The sequence below is a fragment of the Geotrypetes seraphini genome, chromosome 5 (genome assembly GCF_902459505.1).
Source record: "Geotrypetes seraphini chromosome 5, aGeoSer1.1, whole genome shotgun sequence".
NCBI lineage: Eukaryota > Metazoa > Chordata > Amphibia > Gymnophiona > Dermophiidae > Geotrypetes > Geotrypetes seraphini.
Window position 1 is genome coordinate 5,297,313 of NC_047088.1, and position 22,728 is coordinate 5,320,040.

General features: G+C 44.4%; 1 protein-coding gene across 4 annotated transcripts in view; it reads right to left on the reverse strand.

Annotated features, from left to right (window-relative positions):
* The window catches only part of DLG3 (discs large MAGUK scaffold protein 3), a 490,171-nt gene that overhangs the window by 121,237 nt on the left and 346,206 nt on the right, over positions 1-22,728 (reverse strand). For all 4 annotated transcript variants that reach the window (XM_033945041.1, XM_033945038.1, XM_033945040.1 and 1 more), the window contains 2 exons: positions 19,984-20,059; positions 19,165-19,264 (listed from right to left, as the gene is read on the reverse strand). In XM_033945041.1, coding sequence (XP_033800932.1) covers positions 19,165-19,264; positions 19,984-20,059 — 176 coding nt within the window. The remainder of the gene's footprint in view (positions 1-19,164; positions 19,265-19,983; positions 20,060-22,728) is intronic.

Consider the following 22,728-nt stretch of genomic DNA (forward strand, 5'->3'; position numbering starts at 1 on the left):
GGGACTGCTTCATGGAGCAACTGGTCACGGAACCAACACGAGGGGGTGCTACTCTTGACCTCATCCTAAACGGATTGGGGGGGCCTGCAAGAGGGGTAGAAGTGGGAGGACCACTAGGCAACAGTGACCACAACGCGATCTGATTCACATTAGAAAGGGGGACACCCATAGTAAGGAGGACCGCTACAACCGCGCTCAACTTCAGGAAAGGGAACTATGTTGCTATGAGGGAAATGGTGGGGAGGAAGCTCAGAAACATCTTTAGGATGGAGACTGTAGGAAGCGCCTGGACCCTATTCAGGGACACCCTGCAGGAAGCACAAAGAATGTACGTCCCCAGTTTCAGGAAAGGCTGCAAGAACAAGCGGTCAAAGGACCCGGTTTGGATGTCAGCTGAAGTAAAGAGGGCAATAAATGACAAAAAAGTATCCTTCCGGAGATGGAAAAAGGACCCAACGGAGGAAAATCACCAGACGCACAGGAAATGCCAAAAGGAATGCCACCGAGAGGTTAGAAAAGCAAAAGGGGAATACGAAGAGGGGCTGGCCAGGGAGGCGAAAAACTTCAAGGCATTCTTCAGTTACTAAAGGGGAAGCGACCAGCGAGAGAGGAGGTGGGGCCGTTGGACGATGGGGACAGGAAGGGAGTGATTAAGGAGGATAAAGAGGTAGCTGAGAGGTTGAACGCGTTCTTCTCGTCGGTTTTCACGAGAGAAGACACATCTAATATACCGGACTCAGAGGAGCTCACGAGTGGGGAACAGGCCGAAAAATTGGAGCACATAGAGGTAAGTAAGGAGGATGTCCTCAAACAGATAGACAGGTTAAAATGCGGCAAATCACCGGGCCCGGACGGGATCCACCCAAGGGTTCTGAAGGAACTGAGACAAGAAATAGCGGGCACAATCCAGCATGTATGCAACCTATCCTTGAAAACTGGAGAGGTACCAGAGGACTGGAAATTGGTGAATGTCACACCTATCTTCAAGAAGGGATCGAGGGGTGACCCCGGGAACTATAGGCCGGTGAGCCTGACTTCAATTATAGGGAAGATGGTGGAAGCTATGATCAAGGACGGCATTTGTGAGCACATCGAGAGAAATCCTACTGAGAATAAGCCAGCACGGATTCTGTAAGGGAATGTCGTGCTTAACGAACCTTCTGTACTTCTTTGAGGGAATAAGCTGTCGGGTGAACAATGGGGAACCCATTGAGATCATTTACCTCGATTTTCAAAAGGCTTTCGACAAGGTGCCACATGAAAGGCTGCTTAGGAAGCTGTGGAACCACGGGGTGGGTGGGGATGTGCACAGATTGATCAAGCACTGGTTGTCGGGTAGACTGCAGAGGGTTGGAGTAAAGGGTCAATATTCTGACTGGCGGGGAGTCACAAGCGGTGTGCCACAGGGATCGGTGCTGGGGCCGTTACTCTTCAACATATTTATCAATGACCTGGAAACGGAGGCAAAGTGCGAGGTTATAAAATTTGCAGATGATACCAAACTGTGCGGCAGAGTTAGGTCCAGGGAGGAGTGTGAGGACCTGCAAAGGGACCTGGACAAGCTGGAAGACTGGGCAAACAAATGGCAAATGCGCTTTAACGTGGAAAAATGCAAGGTCATGCATATAGGGAAAAAGAACCCGTTGTTCAACTACAAATTGGGGGGGGGGGGCATTGTTGGGAGACAGCAGTCTTGAGAGAGACTTGGGTGTGCTGGTGGATGCATCACTGAAGCCATCTGCACAGTGCGCAGCAGCCTCGAAAAAAGCCAACAGGATGCTGGGCATCATAAAGAGGGGCATAACAACCAGGACGCAGGAAGTCATCATGCCATTGTATCGAGCGATGGTTCGTCCACATCTGGAATACTGCGTTCAATATTGGTCGCCGTACCTCAAGAAGGACATGGCGGTACTTGAGAGAGTCCAAAGGAGAGCAACGAAACTGGTAAAAGGGCTGGAACACTGCCCATACGCCGAGAGGTTGGATAGGCTGGGGCTCTTCTCTCTGGAAAAAAGGAGGCTCAGGGGAGATATGATAGAGACCTTCAAGATCATGAGGGGCATAGAGAGGATGGATAGGGACAGATTCTTCAGGCTGAAGGGGACAACAGGTACGAGGGGGCATTCGGAGAAACTGAAGGGAGATAGGTTCAAAACAAATGCAAGGCAGTTTTTTTTCACACAAAGGGTCGTGGATACTTGGAATGCGCTACCGGAGGAAGTGGTCAGGCAGAGTACGGTACAGGGATTCAAACAGGGATTGGACGGATTCCTGAGGGATAAAGGGATCGTGGGATACTGAGAGAAGTATCCAGGAAATAAGTATAGAAACCCGACCAGGTCGTGCATGTGCAAGACCGGAGGGTTAGGACTTCGATGGGAAGATAGGACTTAAATGGGAAACCAAGGTGGCAAGGGGGCCCCTTCTGGTGATTCAGACAGGTTTGGGCCGCCGCGGGAGCGGACTGCTGGGCATGACCCGGCGGAGGCACTGCTTATGTTCTTATGACTCCTTTAGGTACTTGGGAATCACCTTGGACTCCAAACTTTCATTTGCTCTATAAGTATAGAATTTATGCAAGTCTAGCTTCTTCATACTTCAATAGCTGTGATCAGTGAGATAGTTCTTTAACTGACATCTTTCATTCACTTATTCTCTCTCTTTTGATTGCTAAAATGGATTACAACAAAAAGAGACTATGTACTTAACCTGGTAAACTCTTTTCCAGTAGATAGGTGAGGCATTCTAGACAGTCGGGTTATTCTCTAATACCCACATGATGCAGAAGAAATCCACTACAGATTTTTCACTCTGCCTCTGGTCTACTTCACTGTGTAGTTTAGCACCTTCTACAGTTAATACCCAAGCACAGAGAAGCACGTAATATACGTGAAGAAGAGGCATCAGTACCAACAGGCAAAACAAATTGTTCTGCTCAAAGGTAACTAAATAGTACCATTAATCGCCAACACAGGCTTCAAAGGAGCTCAGAAACTACTCCCCAATAAATTGAAACATATATACAAATTCTTCCCAGGCCTCAAGGACTGACAGGCATCCAAGAATCAACTTGGAGAAGCTTAAACAGACTGAAAGCAGATGCAGGAAAGACAGGGTGGGAGTCTAGAATGTTTCCCCTATCTACTGGAAAAGAACTTATCAGGGTAAGCTCTTCTGAGAAGGGACTGTCTATTGTATGTTAAATGTACAGCACTGCATACGCATTTCATCGCTATAGAAATGATAAATAGTAATAATAATAACAGTTTATATACCGCAGGACCATGAAGTTCTATGCGGTTTAGAATGATTAAAAATGCTACAAATTGAGTAGAACTAACAAAGTTAAAAGCTAGTGACTAACAGCTCTAGAGATAGTTATTGTGGAATAAGATTTTACAAATCAGCTACCTAGGTATTTCAGGAACAAATAGGTTTAGGCTTTTCCTAAATTCCCCATAAGTAGTAAATATAAGCATTTGTTCCAGATCTTTACCCCATAATGATGCCTGATGAGAGAAAAGATGTTGATGATGTCTTTTAAATTTACATCCTCTAACCAATGGAGAAACAAAATTCAAGTGTGAGCTTCTCTTATGTCTATTGGTTGAGAAAGAGAAAAGGTCAGTTATATATTTAGGGGCTATACCGAATAGCACCTTAAAGCAAAAACATCCAAACTTAAACTTCACAAGTGCCTCCATCGGCAACCAATGCAGAAGTCAGTAGGAAGGTGTTACATGATCGAACTTCTTCAACCCAAAAATCAGCCCAACCGCTGCATTTTGCACCAGTTGTAATCTCTACATATTCTTCTGGGAAACTGCCAAATAGGCGATATTACAGTAATCAAGTTGACTCAGTATAAGAAATTGTACCAAAATTCTAAATGATGAAACATCAAAATATGCTCTAATTAGCCAAAGCTTCCAGAGAGTAAAAAAACCCTTTCTAACCAAAGAGTCCACCTGGTCTTTCATGGTTAGGCTCTGGTCCAGTATTACACCCAAAACCTTCATAGTACATTGAATAGGGTAACTAAGTTTATTGATGCACAGTGATGTTTTAGTATAAAGGGGTGTAATGAAGCTACAAAATTTTTTTTTTTTCTGAATTAAGCTTCAGTCTAAATTCAGTCATCCTTTGCTCCAAATTTAACATGTTCTTCTCGTCTGTATTTACAAACGAAAACACGTCCAACATGCCGGAACCTGAGCAATTCTTCAACGGAAGTCAGGCAGAAAAATTAACATCCATAGAAGTGAGCCTTGAGGACGTTCGTAGGCAGACAGAAAAACTAAAAACTGACAAATCCCCGGGTCCGGATGGCATACATCCAAGGGTTCTGAAGGAATTAAAGGATGAGATAGCGGAACTACTGCAGCAAATTTGCAACTTATCCCTGAAAACAGGCGAGATCCCGGAAGATTGGAAGATAGCCAACGTTACGCCCATCTTTAAAAAGGGATCAAGAGGTGACCCGGGAAACTACAGGCCGGTGAGCCTGACTTCGGTTCCGGGGAAAATGGCAGAAGCACTGATAAAAGAAAACATCGATCAACATTTTGAAAAACATGAACTTCTGATAACCAGCCAGCATGGTTTCTGCAAGGGAAGATCGTGCCTAACGAACTTATTGCACTTCTTCGAAGGGATCAACAAACGGATGGACAAAGGAGACCCCATAGACATCATATATCTAGATTTCCAAAAAGCCTTTGACAAGGTGCCCCATGAACGTCTACTCCGGAAACTGAAGAACCATGGGGTGGAAGGAGACGTACATAGATGGATCAGAAACTGGTTGGAGGGTAGAAAACAAAGGGTAGGAGTGAAGGGTCACTACTCTGACTGGAGGAGGGTCACGAGTGGTGTCCCGCAGGGCTCGGTGCTCGGGCCGCTGCTATTTAATATCTTCATAAATGATCTAGAAACATGGACGAAGTGCGAGATAATAAAATTTGCGGACGACACCAAATTATTTAATGGAGCTCGGACTACAGAGGACTGCGAAAAGTTGCAAAGGGACTTAAACAAATTAGAAGAATGGGCGGCGAAATGGCAGATGAAGTTCAACATTGAGAAATGTAAAGTATTACATGTGGGGAACAGAAACTCGGGGTACAACTATAAAATGGGAGGGATGTTATTGAATAAGAGTACCCAGGAAAGGGACTTGGGGGTAATGGTGGACATGACAATGAAGCCGTCGGCACAGTGTGTAGCGGCCGCTAAGAGAGCGAATAGAATGCTTGGTATAATCAAAAAGGGTATTACAGCCAGAACGAAAGAAGTTATCCTGCCGTTGTATCGGGCGATGGTGCGCCCGCATTTGGAGTACTGCGTCCAATATTGGTCGCCGTATCTTAAGAAGGATATGGCATTAGTCGAGAGAGTTCAAAGGAGAGCAACACGTCTGATAATAGGTATGGAAAACCTGTCATATTCTGAGAGATTAGAGAAGCTGGGTCTCTTTTCCCTGGAGAAGAGGAGACTTAGAGGGGATATGATAGAGACTTACAAGATCAAGAAGGGCATAGAGAGAGTAGAGAGGGATAGATTCTTCAAACTTTCGAAAAATAAGAGAACAAGAGGGTATTCGGAAAAGTTGAAAGGGGACAGATTCAAAACAAATGCTAGGAAGTTCTTCTTTACCCAACGTGTGGTGGACACCTGGAATGCGCTTCCAGAGGGCGTTATAAGGCAGAGTACGGTACTGGGGTTCAAGAAAGGATTGGACAAATTCCTACTGGAAATGGGAATAGAGGGGTACAGATAGAAGATTACTGCACAGGTCCTGGACCTGTTGGGCCGCCGCGTGAGCGGACTGCTGGGCACGATGGACCTCGGGTCTGACCCAGCAGAGGCATTTCTTATGTTCTTATGTTAAGTTTATTGATGCACAGTGATGTTTTAGTATAAAGCGGGTGTAATGAAGCTACAAAATTTTTTTTTTTTCCTGAATTAAGCTTCAGTCTAAATTCAGTCATCCTTTGCTCCAAATTTAGTACTTCTGTTGCCTTAGGAGTAACTTCAGAGAGAGAGGTAGCGAATGGGATAATGATCGTAAAGTCATCTGCGTAACTAAATAATTTTATCCCCAGTTGGGTCAATTGTGCACCTAATGATGACATGTAAACATTGAAAAGCAAAAGAGATAATGGTGACCCCTGCAGAACACCAGATGGATTACTCCAGGTATCAGAGAGATCATAATTAAAATGTATTTGATAGGTGTGGGACATAAGGAAACCTCGAAACCAGTCTAACACCTCTCCTCTGATATCAATTGCAGCTAAGCATTGTAACAATTTCCCATGGTCCACTAAGTCAAAGGCAGAACTCATATCAAATTGCATAATCAGGGCATTAATAATAACAATAACAACAGTTTATATACCGCAGGACCGTGAAGTTCTATGCGGTTTATAATGAATTAGAAAGATTCTACAAATTGAATGGGACATTCATAGTTAGAGATTAGTGGTTAACAATTTACGGGATCAGATTTGGGGGGTGAGATTGTGATGGGGTCGATTGTATGGATTCGTTACCTAGGTACTTCAAGAACAGGTATGTTTTTAGATGTTTCCTAAATTCACCATAGTTATTTGCGTGTGTAATTAGTTTTTCGAGGTCTTTGCCCCATAAGGCTGCTTGAAACGTAAATTATCCAAGATGGTCGCAATTACTATCTCAGTGCTAAACAAAGGTCTAAAACCAGATTGAATTTTATGTAAAAGAGAGAACTGATCAAGATATTCCATCAATTGGGTATGTACCAATCCTTCCATGATTTTTACAAAAAATGGAATGGATGCTACTGGTCTATAGTTAGTTACTAATGCTGATGATTCTTTACGATTTTTTGGAACTGGGGTTATTATAATGTGACCATTATTAGAAAGGAATTTTCCATTTTTTAAATTATCGGTCAAGTAATTCAGCAAAGTTAGTTTAAACTCTAATGGAGCTGCTTTCATAATTTCTGGGGGACAGGAGTCCAAAACGCAGTATGATTTAGTGTAGTCCTCTATAATAAAACCTTAAATGCGCATGCACACTTAGGATTTTGTGATTCCTGAAGTGTGCTGTGTCCTTCCCTGACCGAATTCCATTTTGGAACATGGAGGCAGGGAACATGCTGGCGACTCCCCCTTCCAGCCCTCACTCACCAACCAACCGCTGCCACCCTGCTGCTCCTCTTCAAAGCAGCCTGTTGAGGTTCACCAGCCGGCTGTAGCAAACCCCGCAGGCCGCTCTCCACCTCAGTAGCACGTTCCCTCTGACAGGATTGTATCAGAGGGAACGTGCTACTGATGTGGAGAGCGGCCTGCGAGGTTCACTACAGCCAGCTGGCAAACCTCAGCAGGCTGCTTTGTTGAAGAGGAGCAGCAGCTGCGGTTTGTGCCGGTGGGCCAGACACCAGGAATCATGGATGAAAGGAGGGTAAGAAAGGAGGGGGGGGGGGAGAGAAACAGAATGGGGGCCACGGAAAAGGCAGGCATGGCACAACAGGGGATCAGGGGGAAAGGGGGCTGCTTTGGCGGGAGGGGTTGTGCTGGGGCAGACAGCAAACATGGGGGGGAACAGAAGGGGGCCACGGAGCAGGCAGGCATGGCATGGCACAACAGGGGGCCAGGGGGAGAGGGAAAGGGGGCTGCTTTGGGGGGAGGGATGTGCTGGGGACCAGACAGCAGTCATGCTTTGCTCTGGGAGGGGGTGAACAGAAGGGGGCCACGGAGCAGGCAGGCATGGCACAACAGGGGGCAGGGGGAGAGGGAAAGGGGGCTGCTTTGGGGGGAGGGGTGTGCAGGGGCAGAAAGAAATCATGTGTCCCATGCTGGTAAGAAGTGGAGGGGGAGAGGGGTGTGCTGGGGGGCAGATAGCAATCATGCTTTGCTCTGGGAGGGGGGGAAAACTGAAGGGGGCCACGGAGAGACAGGCAGGCATGGCGCAACAGAGAAATACAGGCAGGCAGGGGGCCAGACAGACTGAAAGAATGACAGACAGAGACAGCCAGTGTCCAAGGAGAGTGACAAAGAAAAAAAAAGACAGACATCTACTCTAGCACCTGTTAATGTAACGGGCTTAATTACTAGTTGTTATATAATTTGATATAATTATTCCATTCTAAATCTTGAAAGGAACTTCAAATCATATCCACTGGTATTTCATTTCCTTGTATGTTAACTATTTGATGTTCATATATGTCATTTGTCAAACAGTTATTTCCTAAGTTTTTCATTTTTGAATCAAAATGCTATGCTAAATCATTTGCTGAAGGTAGCTTAATATTATGCATGAATTGAGTATAGCGTGTAGTGTCAAATAAATTTGTAACCAAGTTGAACAGTTTTTTTGAATTGAGTCCTTTCGAGCTAGTATTGGATGAGTCAACTTTGGATGAGTAAAATGCTTCACATGTTTCTTTTATCAATTGTTTGTAGATTTTTATGTTGGATCTCCAGTTGTTCCGGTCTGACAATTTTCCTGTTTTTTTCCAGATCCTTTCCAATCATCTTACTATTTGTTTCATTTTTAAAAGTTCAGTGTCAAACCATTTATTATATTTATTTGAGCAGCTTTTACCATTTCGTTTAGGTGCAATTTTATCTAAAATGGATGTACTTCTTTTCATCCAGTGTTCCCAAAAATCAACCCCTTCTCCTACCTCCGCTTGCAATTCATATTGTGACCAATATTCCTCTGGATTAATATTACCCCTTGTGAGATGTTTTCTTTTTATCCTTGGATGTGTTTTAGATTTTAAATGAGTCCAGATTAAATTAAAATAATAAGTAAAATGATCAGACCAGATATCATGACACCAAGTACCATCAGAGAGAGAGATGAAAGGATCTAAAATCTCCTTTGTGGACATAGTTACCACATCTAAATGATGGCCTTTTTCATGTGTTTGTGTGGGTAAAGGGAGATTACAATTAAGCAAAGATAAAAAGTTTTTAAAATCTTTCGCATCTGGATTTTCCTCTTCATCTAAATCAGTGGTTCCCAAATCTGTCCTGGAGGACCCCCAGCCAGTCAGGTTTTCAAGATATCCCTAATGAATATGCATGAGAGAGATTTGCAATAATGGAAGTGACAGGTATGCAAATCTCTCTCATGCATATTCATTAGGGATATCTTGAAAACCTGACTGGCTGGGGGGTCCCCCAAGACAGGTTTGGGAACCACTGATCTACATGTAAGTTTATGTCTCTTGCAATAATATTATATGAAGGAGTAATTGAATTATGTAGAACAAATTCGCAAAAGGCTTCTCTAGCTTTTGTCCAACTTTTTGGTGGGACATAAAATAATATGCAAGAAAGGGATTCTTCTAGTTCCTTATTGCTAATTTTACAGGCTAATATTTCTAACTGATTGGTCATTTTGGAATCCAATAGTTCAAATTCAAATCCTTCCTTAAAAACAACTGCTAATCCTTCCCCTCTTCTGCCATCACGATTTAGCATGTGAATTTTAAAATTATCTGGATCCTCTTCAGACAATAGCCATGTTTCTGTTAGAAAAAGACATGCTCTTTGCTTGCTGATGACCCAATCTTTGATTTAAAAAGCTTTATTCCCAATAGATCTAATAATAATAATAACTTTATTCTTCTATACCGCCACAATCTTGCGACTTCTAGGTGGTTTACAGTCAAGAGAGTTGGACATTCAGCGAGTTACAATATGCAGATAGTCAGAAGAAATACAGAGTAGAAATACAGAGTACAGAAACTTTAAGAAAGCGAAAAATAAAATATACAGTTTGCTAAGAAATTTCCGAGAGGACCTGTTTTTATCCAGACCACTGGGACCCACAGAGAAGCCACAGTAAAACCTGTATCCAAACTAGCGAGAATCAGTGAGATCAGAGCCGACTACGGATCCACCTGGTTTTGGGCGTACCAATGTTGGAAGGTCTTCCATGCCTTAGCGTAAGCAGACACAGAGGATGACTTTTCAGACTTGAGAAGAATATCAGCACCAGGGCAGAATATCCTTATGCTTCAAGGCTGCGTGTGCAAGAGCTATGCCAGAAGAGCAAAGTGACCCGGATTATCCATGGTAACTGACCCCTGTGTGAGAAGGTCCAGAAAGGCACTCAGCTGAAGGCTGCAACCCACACGCAGATACATCAGATCTACGTACCAAGGTCTGCGAGGCTAATCTGGACCCACCAGAATGATGCAGCCTAGATGAGTCACGATCCTTTGAATGACTCGGCTGACCATCAGCCAAGGAAGGAAGACATAAAGGAGAATCTCTTGAGACCACGACTGCACCACAGTCGTTAAGCCCTTCTCTTACTGGCTCGGATCTTTGACTGAAGATACGATCTGCATTCTTGTTTCTTGCCGTGGCCATGAGGTTGAAGCGGGGCCACCCTCACCTCCCCACAATCACTTGGAACGCCTCTGGGGGCAGGACCCACTCGCCTGGATCCAGAGTCTGTCTGCTGAGGAAGTCTGCTTGAACATTGCCCACACCTGACAGATAAACTAATGTCAGCACCAGGAAATGATGATCCACCAAAAGAAAAAGATAAGCAGGCTTCCTGAGAGAGAGGAGTGCTCTTGGTCATTCCTGGCGAATGACATAGGCTACTGCCTTCGCAATGTAGAAGACCCTGACCACTTGGCCTTTCAGAGTCTTCCGCAATCTCATCAGAGCCAGCAAATAGCCCCAAGCTCCAACCGGTTGATGATCCACTTTCTCTGTGAGGGTGACCAACACCACTAAACAGGACAACGATTGCAATGCCTCCCCAGCCCTGAAGGCTGGCATCCATGATCGCCACAATCCAGGAGAAAATATGGAGTGGTACACCCCTAAAGAATGAGAACAAGCAAAACTACCTAGCCATGCTTGCTCGTGCCTCCAGTCATAAGAACATAAGAATAGCCTTACTGGGTCAGACCAATGGTCCATCAAGCCCAGTAGCCCGTTCACACGGTGGCCAATCCAGGTCACTAGTACCTGGCCAAAACCCAAGGTGTAGCAATATTCCATGCTACCAATACAGGGCAAGCAGTGGCTTCCCCATGTCTTTCTCAATAACAGGACTATGGAGTTTTCCTCCAGGAAATTGTCCAAACCTTTCTTAAAACCAGCTACGCTATCCGCTCTTACCACATTTTCTGGCAACACGTTCCAGAGCTTAACTATTCTCTGAATGAAAATAAAATTCCTCCTATTGGTTTTAAAAGTATTTCCCTGTAACTTCATCGAGTGTCCCCTAGTCTTTGTAATTTTTGACGCAGTGAAAAAAAAAAAAAAAAAAAAAAATAGATCCACTTGTACCCGTTCTACTCCACTCAGGATTTTGTAGACTTCAATCATATCTCCCCTCAGCCGTCTCTTTTCCAAGCTGAAGAACCCTAACTGTTTTAGTCTTTCCTCATACGAGAGGAGTTCCATCCCCTTTACCATCTTGGTCACTCTTCTTTGAACCTTTTCTAGCGCCACTATATCTTTCTTGAGATAGGGAGACCAGAATTGAACACAATACTCCAAATGAGGTCACACAATGGAGTGATACAGGGGTATTATGACATTCTTAGTCTTCTTAACCATCCCTTTTTTAATAATTCCCAGCATCCTGTTTGGTTTTTTGGCCGCCGCTGCACATTGGGCAGAAGGTTTCATCGTATTGTCTACAATAATACCCAGATTCTTTTCTTGGGAGCTAACCTCCAAGGTGGACCCTAGCATCTGGTAACTGTGATTCAGGTTATTCTTCCCAATGTGCATCTTCCCAATGTGCATCCACATTAAATTTCATCTGTCACTTGGCAATTTCCTAAGGTCCGCCTGCAATTTTTCACAATCCACATGGTCGGCTTCGGAGTCGAGAACAAGGTCGAATCCATCCCGAATATCTTCTCCACTGAAAGTAGACGACATTTAAGCACCCTCGCTCAAGAAACTACATCCAGTGAGGCAACCATGGATTCTAGAACTTGAAGATAATCCCACGCTGAAGGAGCTGACCACTCCAGAAGAGAAGAAATCTGGGCACACAGCTTTTGTTTGCAAGTTTCTGGTAAATAGACACAGCTCTCAGCCATATCAAAGAAGACTCCCAGGTAATCCAGAGACTGTGTAGGCGTCAGATGTCTCTTCCTGAACTTGACAATCTAGCCCAGGTTCTCCGGCACCTGGAGCACCTGCTCCACCAAGTCATCTCTTGGCCAATGAGGGAGCTCTGATCAGCTAGTCTGCTAAGCAAGGATAAACCTGTAGACTCATCTTACGCAGGTAAACCGCCACTACCACCATCACCTTAGTGAAGGTCCGAGGCACTGTCGGCAGCCCAAAGAGCAGGGCCGAGAACTGGCAATGCTATTCCAGAACATGAAGTTGCAGAAACTTGCGTTGGGTCAGAAAAAAAGGAATGTACAGTTGCGCCTCTGTAAGATCCAGGGAGGCAAGAAATTCCCCTGGAGCCCCTGCTGCAATGACCAAACACATGGGCTCCATGCAGAAGCGGGGAATTTTGAAAGCAGCATTCACTTTCTGAAGATCTAGAATAGGCCCCCAATCGCCTGAGCCTCTTTTTGGCATGAGAAAACAGACAGAGTATCTGCCTGAGTCTAAGAGGTCTATAGAGCACCAGCTCTAAAGGCAGAACAAGTAGCCAATACCGAACAGTTGCCTGAACTCTTAGCACTTAACGCAGGCGCCCCAAAAGAGGCAAATTCCAGCACATAGCCTAATCAAAAATAGTGCAAGACCCACTGGCCTGACATAATGCATATCCAGGCAGGAAGAAATGCTGAAAGCTGGACCCCCTATCCACAGAGGGGCATTCCTTGGCCTGTTGTCATCGTGGCTTTTTGGCAGGAGGTGCAAAACGGGACGTGGAAGGCTGGGAACACCTGTAATCTTCATATCATTGTTGGGAGAATGGTGAAAATTTCTGTGACGTAGCAGACACATACAGTATGGAGTGCCATGAGCTACAAAATTAGAATGTCCAGAATCCAAAGAGGGTTTGGGTCCACTATCAGGCATGGGCTCAGGGCAACGGTCCATCACAGGATCCCCGAGATCATCCAGGCCTTTGTCAAGCAACGAGTGCCCATTAAAAGGCAGCCAAGCTAATATTGCCTTGAAACTGGGATCACCAGTCCACTATCTGACCCAGAGCAAATTGGTGGGCCGAGAACAAGCGCGCTGACACTTTTGTCAAAGCTCTCTAGAAGGCATCCGCCATGTAATCTGGTCCGGCAATCAGCAGTTGAAGGAGAATCCATTGCTGACTCTCCAGTTTGTGCTGTCGAGAGGGACAGGCGGTGCCACAAAGACATCACTGAAGCAGCTTTGACCTAAAGGAGCTGCATCAAAAGGTTTCCTGAGGATCACAGGCACACGGCAGTCTTGCATATCCTTTAACACCATACCACCCCCACTGAGAAGAGGGGTGCACTTGGTCACCTGCGCCATCAATGAAGCCACCTGGGCTGACCCAAAAGCTGCTGACACTTCTGTGCCAGAAGAAACAAGCATAACAAAGCGCCAGGAATTTGCAGAGCATCCTCCGGAGATTCAAACTGCTCCGAGATCAGAAAATCCATATCCAGACGTCAGCGCACACCACAAAACCAGGAGGTAGACATGGACGAAGCCGGCTGAGGGACAAAGTTCAAGTCCTGTAAAAGCTTAGCAGTAAGGTCCAGTAGAGCTGAAAACTGAAATAAGCTCAGGACCATAGAATCTACACCAGAATCAACCACCACCAAAGGATCCACAGATCCAGCACACAATCCCTGATCTACCAGCAAACAAGGGATCAATAACAGACACATCAGCTTCTGGGTCCCTCAGATCAGAATCAGGCAGTGCAACAGTTGCAACAGGCTGAGGCAAGGAGCGCCAAAAGGCACCACTAAGAGATACCGCTTAGCAACTTTAAACAACTCATCAATACTAAGATGCAGACAGCAGTAGAAGCCGACCAAATTTCTGTTTCAGTTATATTATCAAAATTGGCCCAAAATCCTTTTTCAGCCTGGTTTCAGTTTCAATTAAAAGAATATGGCCATGGTTTCAGCCAAAATTGGCCATGTGTTTTCAGTGAAAGTTGCTCTTTGTCCTTTTATGTACCTCCCTATCTCTCCCCTCCAAACAAGAGTTGTACTTTCCTGTTGCCCACCTATAGGGGTCCCCTCGGGTCTGTCTTAAAAACTCTGGTGTTCTAAGGGCAGAAGTGATCCCCAATTCCTTCTGCCCCTGATCTCTAGTGGCAATCTTGTGAGATTGCTGCAAGACATCACAGAAGCCATTTTGAGGGACTTTGAAGAAGGGACTTTAAAAGCATGCAAGAAAAATTAAAATGAAGAGATGGCTATGGTAATGGTAATAACTTGTAAAATGAAAGTCACAGAATAAATGAGACATCACCGGAGATTGTAAGGTAGTGGGGGGGGAGACTACTCTTTGCATTCTTTTTTGTGTGTGTGTGTAATGCAATTGCAAGAAATGCAGTTTTGATCTTGCATAGTAGTTTATACAGTAATAGTGTGTTCCAAATAAAGGCTTTTGATACAAAAAGTTAGCAGGAATTTCAGTCTGTAAATTTGGAATAAGCTCCTTAAGAGATACACTTCTCCCTCTGTATTCGTGGTTTCGATTATTCACGGTTTTTAGCTTTCTGGCTCCTCCCCCCAAATTACATCAGATTGCATAGAGAAATTGCTGATTCTAAGCGTTTACAGAGAAAATTGCTGATTCCAAGCACTTTGTTCACTGTGTTTTGCCTCTCCTTCAGAAACATGCCAGGTCTCCCACCATGTTATTCACGGTTTCACCATATTCATGATGGTTTTTAATAGAAAACAACAAATAACATATAAAAAAAATTATTTAAAGTTTTTCAGTATTTGTGGTTCTGTTAATCCCCTATCACAGCGAATACGGAGGGAGAAGTGTATACTATAAAGCACAGTTACTTACTGTTAACAGGTGTTATCCAGGGAAAGCAGGCAGCTATTCTCACATATGGGGACGTCATTGACAGAGCCCCGATATGGAAGCCTCGCAAGCAGACTTGCCCGCAGAAACTAGAAGTTTCGAGTCAGCCACACCGCGCATGCGCGAGTGCTCTCCCACCCAGCACAGGGCGCGTCTCCTCAGTTCAGATAGCTAGCTAGGAAGCCAACCAGGGGAGGTGGGTGGGTTGTGAGAATATCTGTCTGCTGTCCCTGGATAACACCTGTTATGGAAAGTAACTGTGCTTTATCCCAGGACAAGCAGGCAGCATATTCTCAACATATGGGTGATCTCCAAGCAAACCAGAATGGGATGGTGGGAGTGTTGGCAATTCAGGAGAATAAATTTTGTAATACTGCCTGGCCAAAGTGGTCATCCCTTCTGGAAAAAGAATCCAGACAATAATGAGAGGTGAAAGTATGAACCGAGGACCAAGTAGCAGCTTTGCAGATTTCCTCAATAGGAGTTGATCTAAGGAAAGCTACAGATGCCACCATGGCTCTAACTTTATGGGCTGTGACTCTAGATGCTGTCCAGCCTGAACATAGCAGAAAGATATGCAAGCAGCCAACCAGTTGGAGATGGTGTGCTTGGAAACTGAGTGTACCAACTTGTTTGCATCAAAGGAGATAAAAAGTTGAGGAGAAGATCGCTGTGGCTTAGTCCTTAGCAAATAGAAAGCCAAAGCATGCTTACAGTCCAGAGTATGAAGAGCTGTTTCTCCAGGATGAGAATGAGGCTTTGGAAAAAAACACTGGAAGAACAATGGATTGATTGAGATGAAATTCTGAAACCACTTTAGGTAAGAATTTAGGATGAGTACAGAGGACCACCTTATCTTGATGGAATACTGTGAAAGGTGGGTCCACTACTAAAGCATGTAGCTCACTGACTCTGCGAGCAGACATGAGAGCAATGAGGAAGACAACTTTCTAAGTGAGATATTTTAGATGAGCCGAAGACATTGGTTCAAATGGAGGCTTCATCAACTGAGCAAGAACAACATTGAGATCCCAAATCACTGGAGGCGGTTTAAGAGGTGGTTTGACATTGAAAAGTCCTTTCATAAATCTGGAAACCATAGGATGAGTACAGAGCGGTTTCCCCTCCAGTGGCTGATGAAAAGCAGCAATTGCACCAAGATGGACTCAAATGGATGTTGATTTGAGGCCTGACAGGTAAATGAACCAGGTAATCCAGAATTGAAGATAAAGAGGTAGAACGTACCAAGCAGAAAACCTAGTCCATTTCTGGTTGTAACATTGCCTAGTGATAGGCTTCCTGGAAGCTTCTAAAATGTCTTTGACAGTTTGAGATAACTGTAGATCAGCATTTACGTTGAAAGATACCAAGCTGACAGGTGCAGAGACTGCAGGTTGGGATGAAGTAGAGACCCCTGACTCTATGTAAGCAGAGATGGAAAAACTGGTAGAAGCAGTGGCTCCCTGCTGCTGAGTTGAAGTAGAAGGGAGAACCAAGGTTGTCTGAGCCACCGGGGAGCTATGAGAATCATGGTGGCATGTTCGTGTTTGACGAGTGTCTTGAGGAAACGCTTATAGAAACTTGCTCGTCCATTCCAGAAGAAAAGCATCTGCCTCCAGGCATTGAGGAGAGTAGATCCTGGAGCAAAACTGAGGCAGCTTGTTGTTGTGGGGAGACTCAAAGAGATCTATTTGAGGAGTTCCCCACTGAGAAAAAATGTGATGGAGAGGCAACGAATTGAGTGTCCATTGGTGAGGTTGTAGAAGACGACTCTCCAAGGTAGGGAGAACGAGAGGGCACTCTCTAAAGTTGAAAGGGGATAGATTCCGTACAAATGTAAGGAAGTTCCTCTTCACACAGACTACTTGATCATGAAGAAGATGTTGAAAAGCTTTGAGAGCACTGAAAATCACTCCGAGTTCCAACATATTTATGTGGCTCTGACAATCTGTGCTGGACCAGTGTCCTTGAGTATGGAGACCATAGGGATGAGCCCCCCAAGCATAGGTTGAGGAATCTGTTGTGAGGACCTTCTGATGAGGGGCGTTTGAAACAGTAAACCTCTGGAGATATTGGAAGAGAGCATCCACCAGTGTACAGACTGTCTCAATGAAGGAGTGACTGTAATGTACTGAGAGAGTGGATTGGAAGCCTGCGGCCACTGAGATGTTAGGATCCACTAAGGAATTCTGAGGTGAAATCTGGCAAATGGAGTCATGTGAACTGTAGAACCCATGTGACCTAGGAGAGTGAAAAGAGGGATGACACTTTGAGGCAAAGGTGAATGAGAGTATCCTGACGTTGTTGCGGAAGGAATGCTCTGAGTTGCAAAACGTCCAATACAGTTCCAATGAACTGTAGGTTTTGAGAGGGCTGTAGCTGGGATTTTGGAAAGTTTATTTCGAACCCCAAATGTTGGAGGAACTAAATAGTCCATCGAGTCGCTACAATAACCTCCTGAAATGTTGCATCTTTGATGAGCCAGTCATCCAAGAAGGGGAAGACCTGGAAACCATGGCTGCGCAGAGCTGTTGCCACCACTACTAGGCACTTGGTGGTGAACACCCTGGGAGATGATGCCAGGCTGAAAGGGAGCACTGTACCGAAAATGATGATTTCCCACCTGAAATCTGAGGAACTTGTGAGAGGCTGGATGAATGGGAATGTGAGTGTAAGCCTCTTTGAGATCCAGAGAGCATAACCAATCATCCTGATCTAGAAGGGGATACAAGGATGCTAGAGACAGCATCCAAAATTTTTCTCCGACAAGAAATTTATTGAGAGCTCTGAGATCCATGATAGGTCGCAGATCCCCTGTCTTCTTCAGGACAAGGAAGTAATGGGAGTAAAACTCCATGCTCTGCTGTTCCGCAGGAGCCTCCTCGATGGTACGGAGATGAAGCAGAGCTTGAGCTTCCTGAAGAAGCAGGGTGGTCTGGGATGGATTGGAAAGATTCTCTCTTGGGGGAAGATCTGGTGGAATCTGAAGGAAGTGAAGAGAGTAACCTTCCCTGATGAAAGTGAGGACCCAGAGGTCGGATGTAATGAGTTCCTGTCTTTGATAGAGGTTATCCACCAGAACGCAACGACGCTTAAAAGCACGAGGCTTAAGTGTTTGGCAAGGCAGGCACGAGGTAGTATGATGTTTCGGCCCAAGGCACTTGAGACAGCGTCCGTGAGGATCCGTAAGGGATATCGTGCACTTGCAACACCGTTGCAACACAGTGACAGGCCGAGGCATAGACAAAAAGACAGCCGACACAAAGTCGAAGCCCGCAGGCCGCGGCCTGTACTGGCCGAACGGACGAAAGTAAAATTTTTTTTTTAAAGAAAAAAAAAAGACTAACAGCGATTCGTGAGAAAAAGAAACACAAACCGTGGTGAGAAGGCATGAACGACGAAGTTACCGGAGAGAGCCAAAAAGACGGACTTCTCGGCTCCGCGGAAAACTAAGAACTGAGGAGACGCGCCCTGTATACTGGGCGGGAAGGCACTCGCGCATGCGCAGTGCGGGCGACTCGAAACTTCTAGTTTCTTTAAGCAAGTCTGCTTGTGAGGCGTCCGCATCGAGGCTTCGTCGGATGACGTCACCCATATGTGAGAATACCTGCCTCTTGTCCTGGGATAATATGCTGCCTGCTTGTCGTGGGATAAAGTAATCTTTGATCATCACTCCTTCCACCATAGAGACAAAGTACTTGCAAAACTGATCCATTTGGAGATACTCCCTCGAGAAAAATTACACATGCTATCTCTACAGGGAAAGAGAGCCAACACTGGAGATGGAGTTAGCACAGGCTCACAGAAGTATGCACAGGGATTTATTTTAAAATCCCCACACATTCATTACCTCCCACACTGTTATGCTGCAGAGAATCTTTATCCGCTATACTTTGCAGGTGGAAACTACTGTAGGATTTTCAAAAGGAAAACTGCACAAAGTTTCCCTTTGAAAATTGGTTAGCAGGCCTACCAAGTTTGGAAATTAGCTCCTACCACAGTTTACACACTTTTATATCTTTCTACTCTGTGCCTCACATTTACACCCACTTTGAGAGGCAGTACACTGCATGTCCATTCCTGTCCAGTAACCATGCTGTTGCATCTTTCTGCACAGTGACTCAGTGTTAGATACTACGAGAGGGAGCAAAGTTCTTTCTGCCCAGCTGTTACTTACGGTCCTGTCCACTGCCCTCCTGGAGAAGGTTGTCTTTGCTCTTGTAAAATGGAAACTTTCGAGAGAGGTGGAAACTCTTTTTACGTTTCGATCTGATGGACTGTGAAAGATATGGATATGGAAGGGAAGGGAAGGACATGGGAAAAAAAAGAAGAAGGGACTTTAAAAGCATGCAAGAAAAATTAAAATGAAGATAAAAGGATGGCTATGGTAATGGTAATAACTTGTAAAATGAAAGTCACAGAATAAATGAGAAAAAAAATGAAGGAGAAAAAAATCTCATCTGTACCAAAAATGATTTCAGAAACACTACCAATAAACCTGGCTCCAAGGCTTGGTTGTTTCTAAGCAATCATTTAACCTGACCTGTTAATTTCTCATATCACAGAACCATGGACTTAACACCTCCATCTTCTCATCAGAGTTCATTATCAAAATGACAGGTGGTTTAGGGTTTATTTGGTTTTTTAAGAGGAAAAAAAAGGATGCTTGATCCATTTTTTAAAATTTTCATGGATTTTTAGTTGCCATAAATTGTATTATCATACTTCTAAAGGAAGCTTACCTGCCGTTTGCATTTCCATATTTTGATAAGTACAAGTAACAGTGACAGAGCATTTGCATCTCTCTTTACCGCAGCCAAGCTAATGGATGTGCACCAATAAGCAAAAAAAAAAACATTTGTGAAAAATTCACAGCACTGACATTCTCAGCACAGAAACAAAAGCCCTAAAGCTTGAAACCATAACCCTCTTGTCTACTGCAACATTCTCTCAGGTGCTTCTAGAATTCTTCCCCCAAAAAAGATATTATACTTACACGATTTGATTCTATCATTCCAGTGCGAGCATGAAATTTCACTGTTTTCAATCGTGCTCTTTCTTTCTTTTCCACCCTAATGAGAAAGTAAAAATAAAAAATTATCATGACCAAGATACTGGGAATCAAGTAAACACTTGTGCATGCCGAACTGATAGCAATAGTGGCTTCATTCATGGCAATCAATTTCAGAGCAAAGTAAGATCTGGCTTGACCACTGTTAGATCAATTCTTATGTTCTTCATTAAGCTTACAAAGGAAAAAACCACCAACAGCCTCCATTGAGACCATTCTTTATTGATCCAACATGGGCAATGTTTCAGTGCTCAGCGCCTGCATCAGGGGTCATCAAACATAAGAAGAAACTATGAGTGAAAACCTGCGATAGCCGTGTTAGTCCAATTGGGATTGGGACTTGTAAACCGCCTTTTTGTAGGTATATAACCACACTCAAAGTGGTTTACATACAGGTACTTCAAGCATTTTCCCTGTCTGTCCCGGTGGGCTCATAGTCTGCCCAGGGTCACAGGGAGCAGCATGGGATTTTAACCCACAACCTCAGGGTGTTGAGGTTGTAGCTCCAACCACTGCTCCACATACTTCTTCAATAAATAAAACAAAACAAAAGGAATAAAGGCAATACCTATTTTATTGGACTAACTTACCTCCACCCCCTCCCTTTTACTATGCCACGGTAGAGGCAGAGCAGAGCGCTAAATGTTCTGCGCTGCTCCAATGCTCATAGAATTCCTATGGGCGTTGGAGCATTTAGTGCTGCAGGCTGCAGTAGAAATCTCTTATTACAGCTTAGTAAAAGGGAGGGCTAGTGCATTGTTTGATTAGCTTTTGAAGGAGTCCTTGTTCAGATCAGAAATAAGCAAATGTTGACAAATACCAGTATATATAAGTGAAATATCAAAGCATTCCAATAATAGTTTCACAGAAGGAGGGAGGGGTGGGTAAGGTGAAAGACAGAGATATGGGTAGGAATAAGAAGAAAAATTTCACGGTTTGTAATGCAAGTCTTTGTTGAGTTCTGTCTGGTGGGTGTCAAAATGTTTTATCATTTTGATTTCAAAGGTCTTACGTTCCTGGATTATTTTAAAATTTCCTTTTAGTATTCTCACCATAAAACCTTTGATGCAATGTTCTATATTTTTGACAAGAGGTGATTTCCTGGTTGGCATTGCAGTTTTTAATAGGATATATGTCTGCACGACATCTGTACTGCAACAGAGGTCCCACCAACTGTGCCTTTGAAGCAGATCGGTGCTGCCAACTGGATCTCAAGTGAATTACACTTTACGTTACGATTTAAATCACCCTGTAGGAATGACAAAATGAGTGGGAAGTGTCTGCACCATATCTTAAACACCCTCCAGATGCTGACAAAGGCCAGAGAACATGGAAGATTTGAATGCCTTCAGCCCTTTCCTTCTCAGTTGCTGACTTTTAAGGGCCAAGTCATCAGCCACAAAAGAACCAGATTTCCCATGAGAATTGATCCTAGGAAAAGACGCATAGTCCTCTTGGCAAAAGCAGCAGAGGACCAACAAGGAGCCAAATAAGGTCCACGTATCAAGAATAGCGAAGCCAATCTGGCAAGATCAGAATGACTAATAATAGGTACCTCACAATCCTATATATATCATCCAACTTATCAGAGGCTGAAGCCCAAGATATGGCTGCATTACGGCATCCAGCCTCACTGACCTAGACTCTTTTCTGGCTGAAGAAATGAGGACATTTGGAAATCTAGTACTTTGTCATCAAGCTTAACACTGCCACTCCCCACTACTCCACCACCAGGCAAAATGGCTGCTAGACTGTGATCCCACTTCCCTGGGTATGGCTTCTGCTGGCTGAGAAAGTCCACCTGGTCACTATATGGGCCGAGAGTTCCAGCAGGTCCAACTTCCCCCTTCCATACAACTCCATGCAGCTCCCTGTTTATTGACATATTCCACAATTGAGGTATTGTCGGACAAAACACACTCCACTCAACCCTGAATTAGAGTGAGGAAGAGAAGCAAGGCCTGACAAATATGGCTTAATCTCCTGGGCTGACCAGTGCACCTGAGCCGGCCTGTCTTAGCTGTGGGATTCCCAGCCTCTGAGTCTTACATTTCTGGTGACAACAATCCAATCCAGCAGTTCCAAATATGTAAACTCTCTTCATCAGGTTGTGTGGGTCTGACCACTGTGCTAGTTGATTTTTTTTGTCAACACAGGCAGGGAGAGACAAACCTGAAACCAGTAAGACCGTGGGGACCAATGGGATTGCAGAGCAAACATGTGAGCTCTAACCTAAGGAACAATCTCCAAGGTTTATTGCCATGGAATTGAGTCATAGCTGGCAATCTTAATTTTTTTAAAGATGGGAATTAAGCTTGCATGCTTAAGATTGTGGAAGGAAGGCCAACCCCAATAGTTATTGAATTGTATCTCCAGATACTCAAAGCTCTGCAGGAAGATCACCATCCTAGCTTTCATCCTTCTGGTCTCCTGCTCCATACTGGCCCACATTAGCTAACTGTTGAAGTAAGGATTCAGTCTAACCCCTCTCCTTGCAAAGGAACACTGCAGTCATGACCACTACCTTGGTAAAGATTGAAGGAGCTGTGGCCAGTCCAAATGGGAATGCTCTGAACTGAAAATGCTGTCCCAGGACACAAAATTGCAGGAAGTGATTGTGGAAGAACACCTTTGAAAGATCAAGAAAGGCCAGAAATTCCTGGGAGGAAC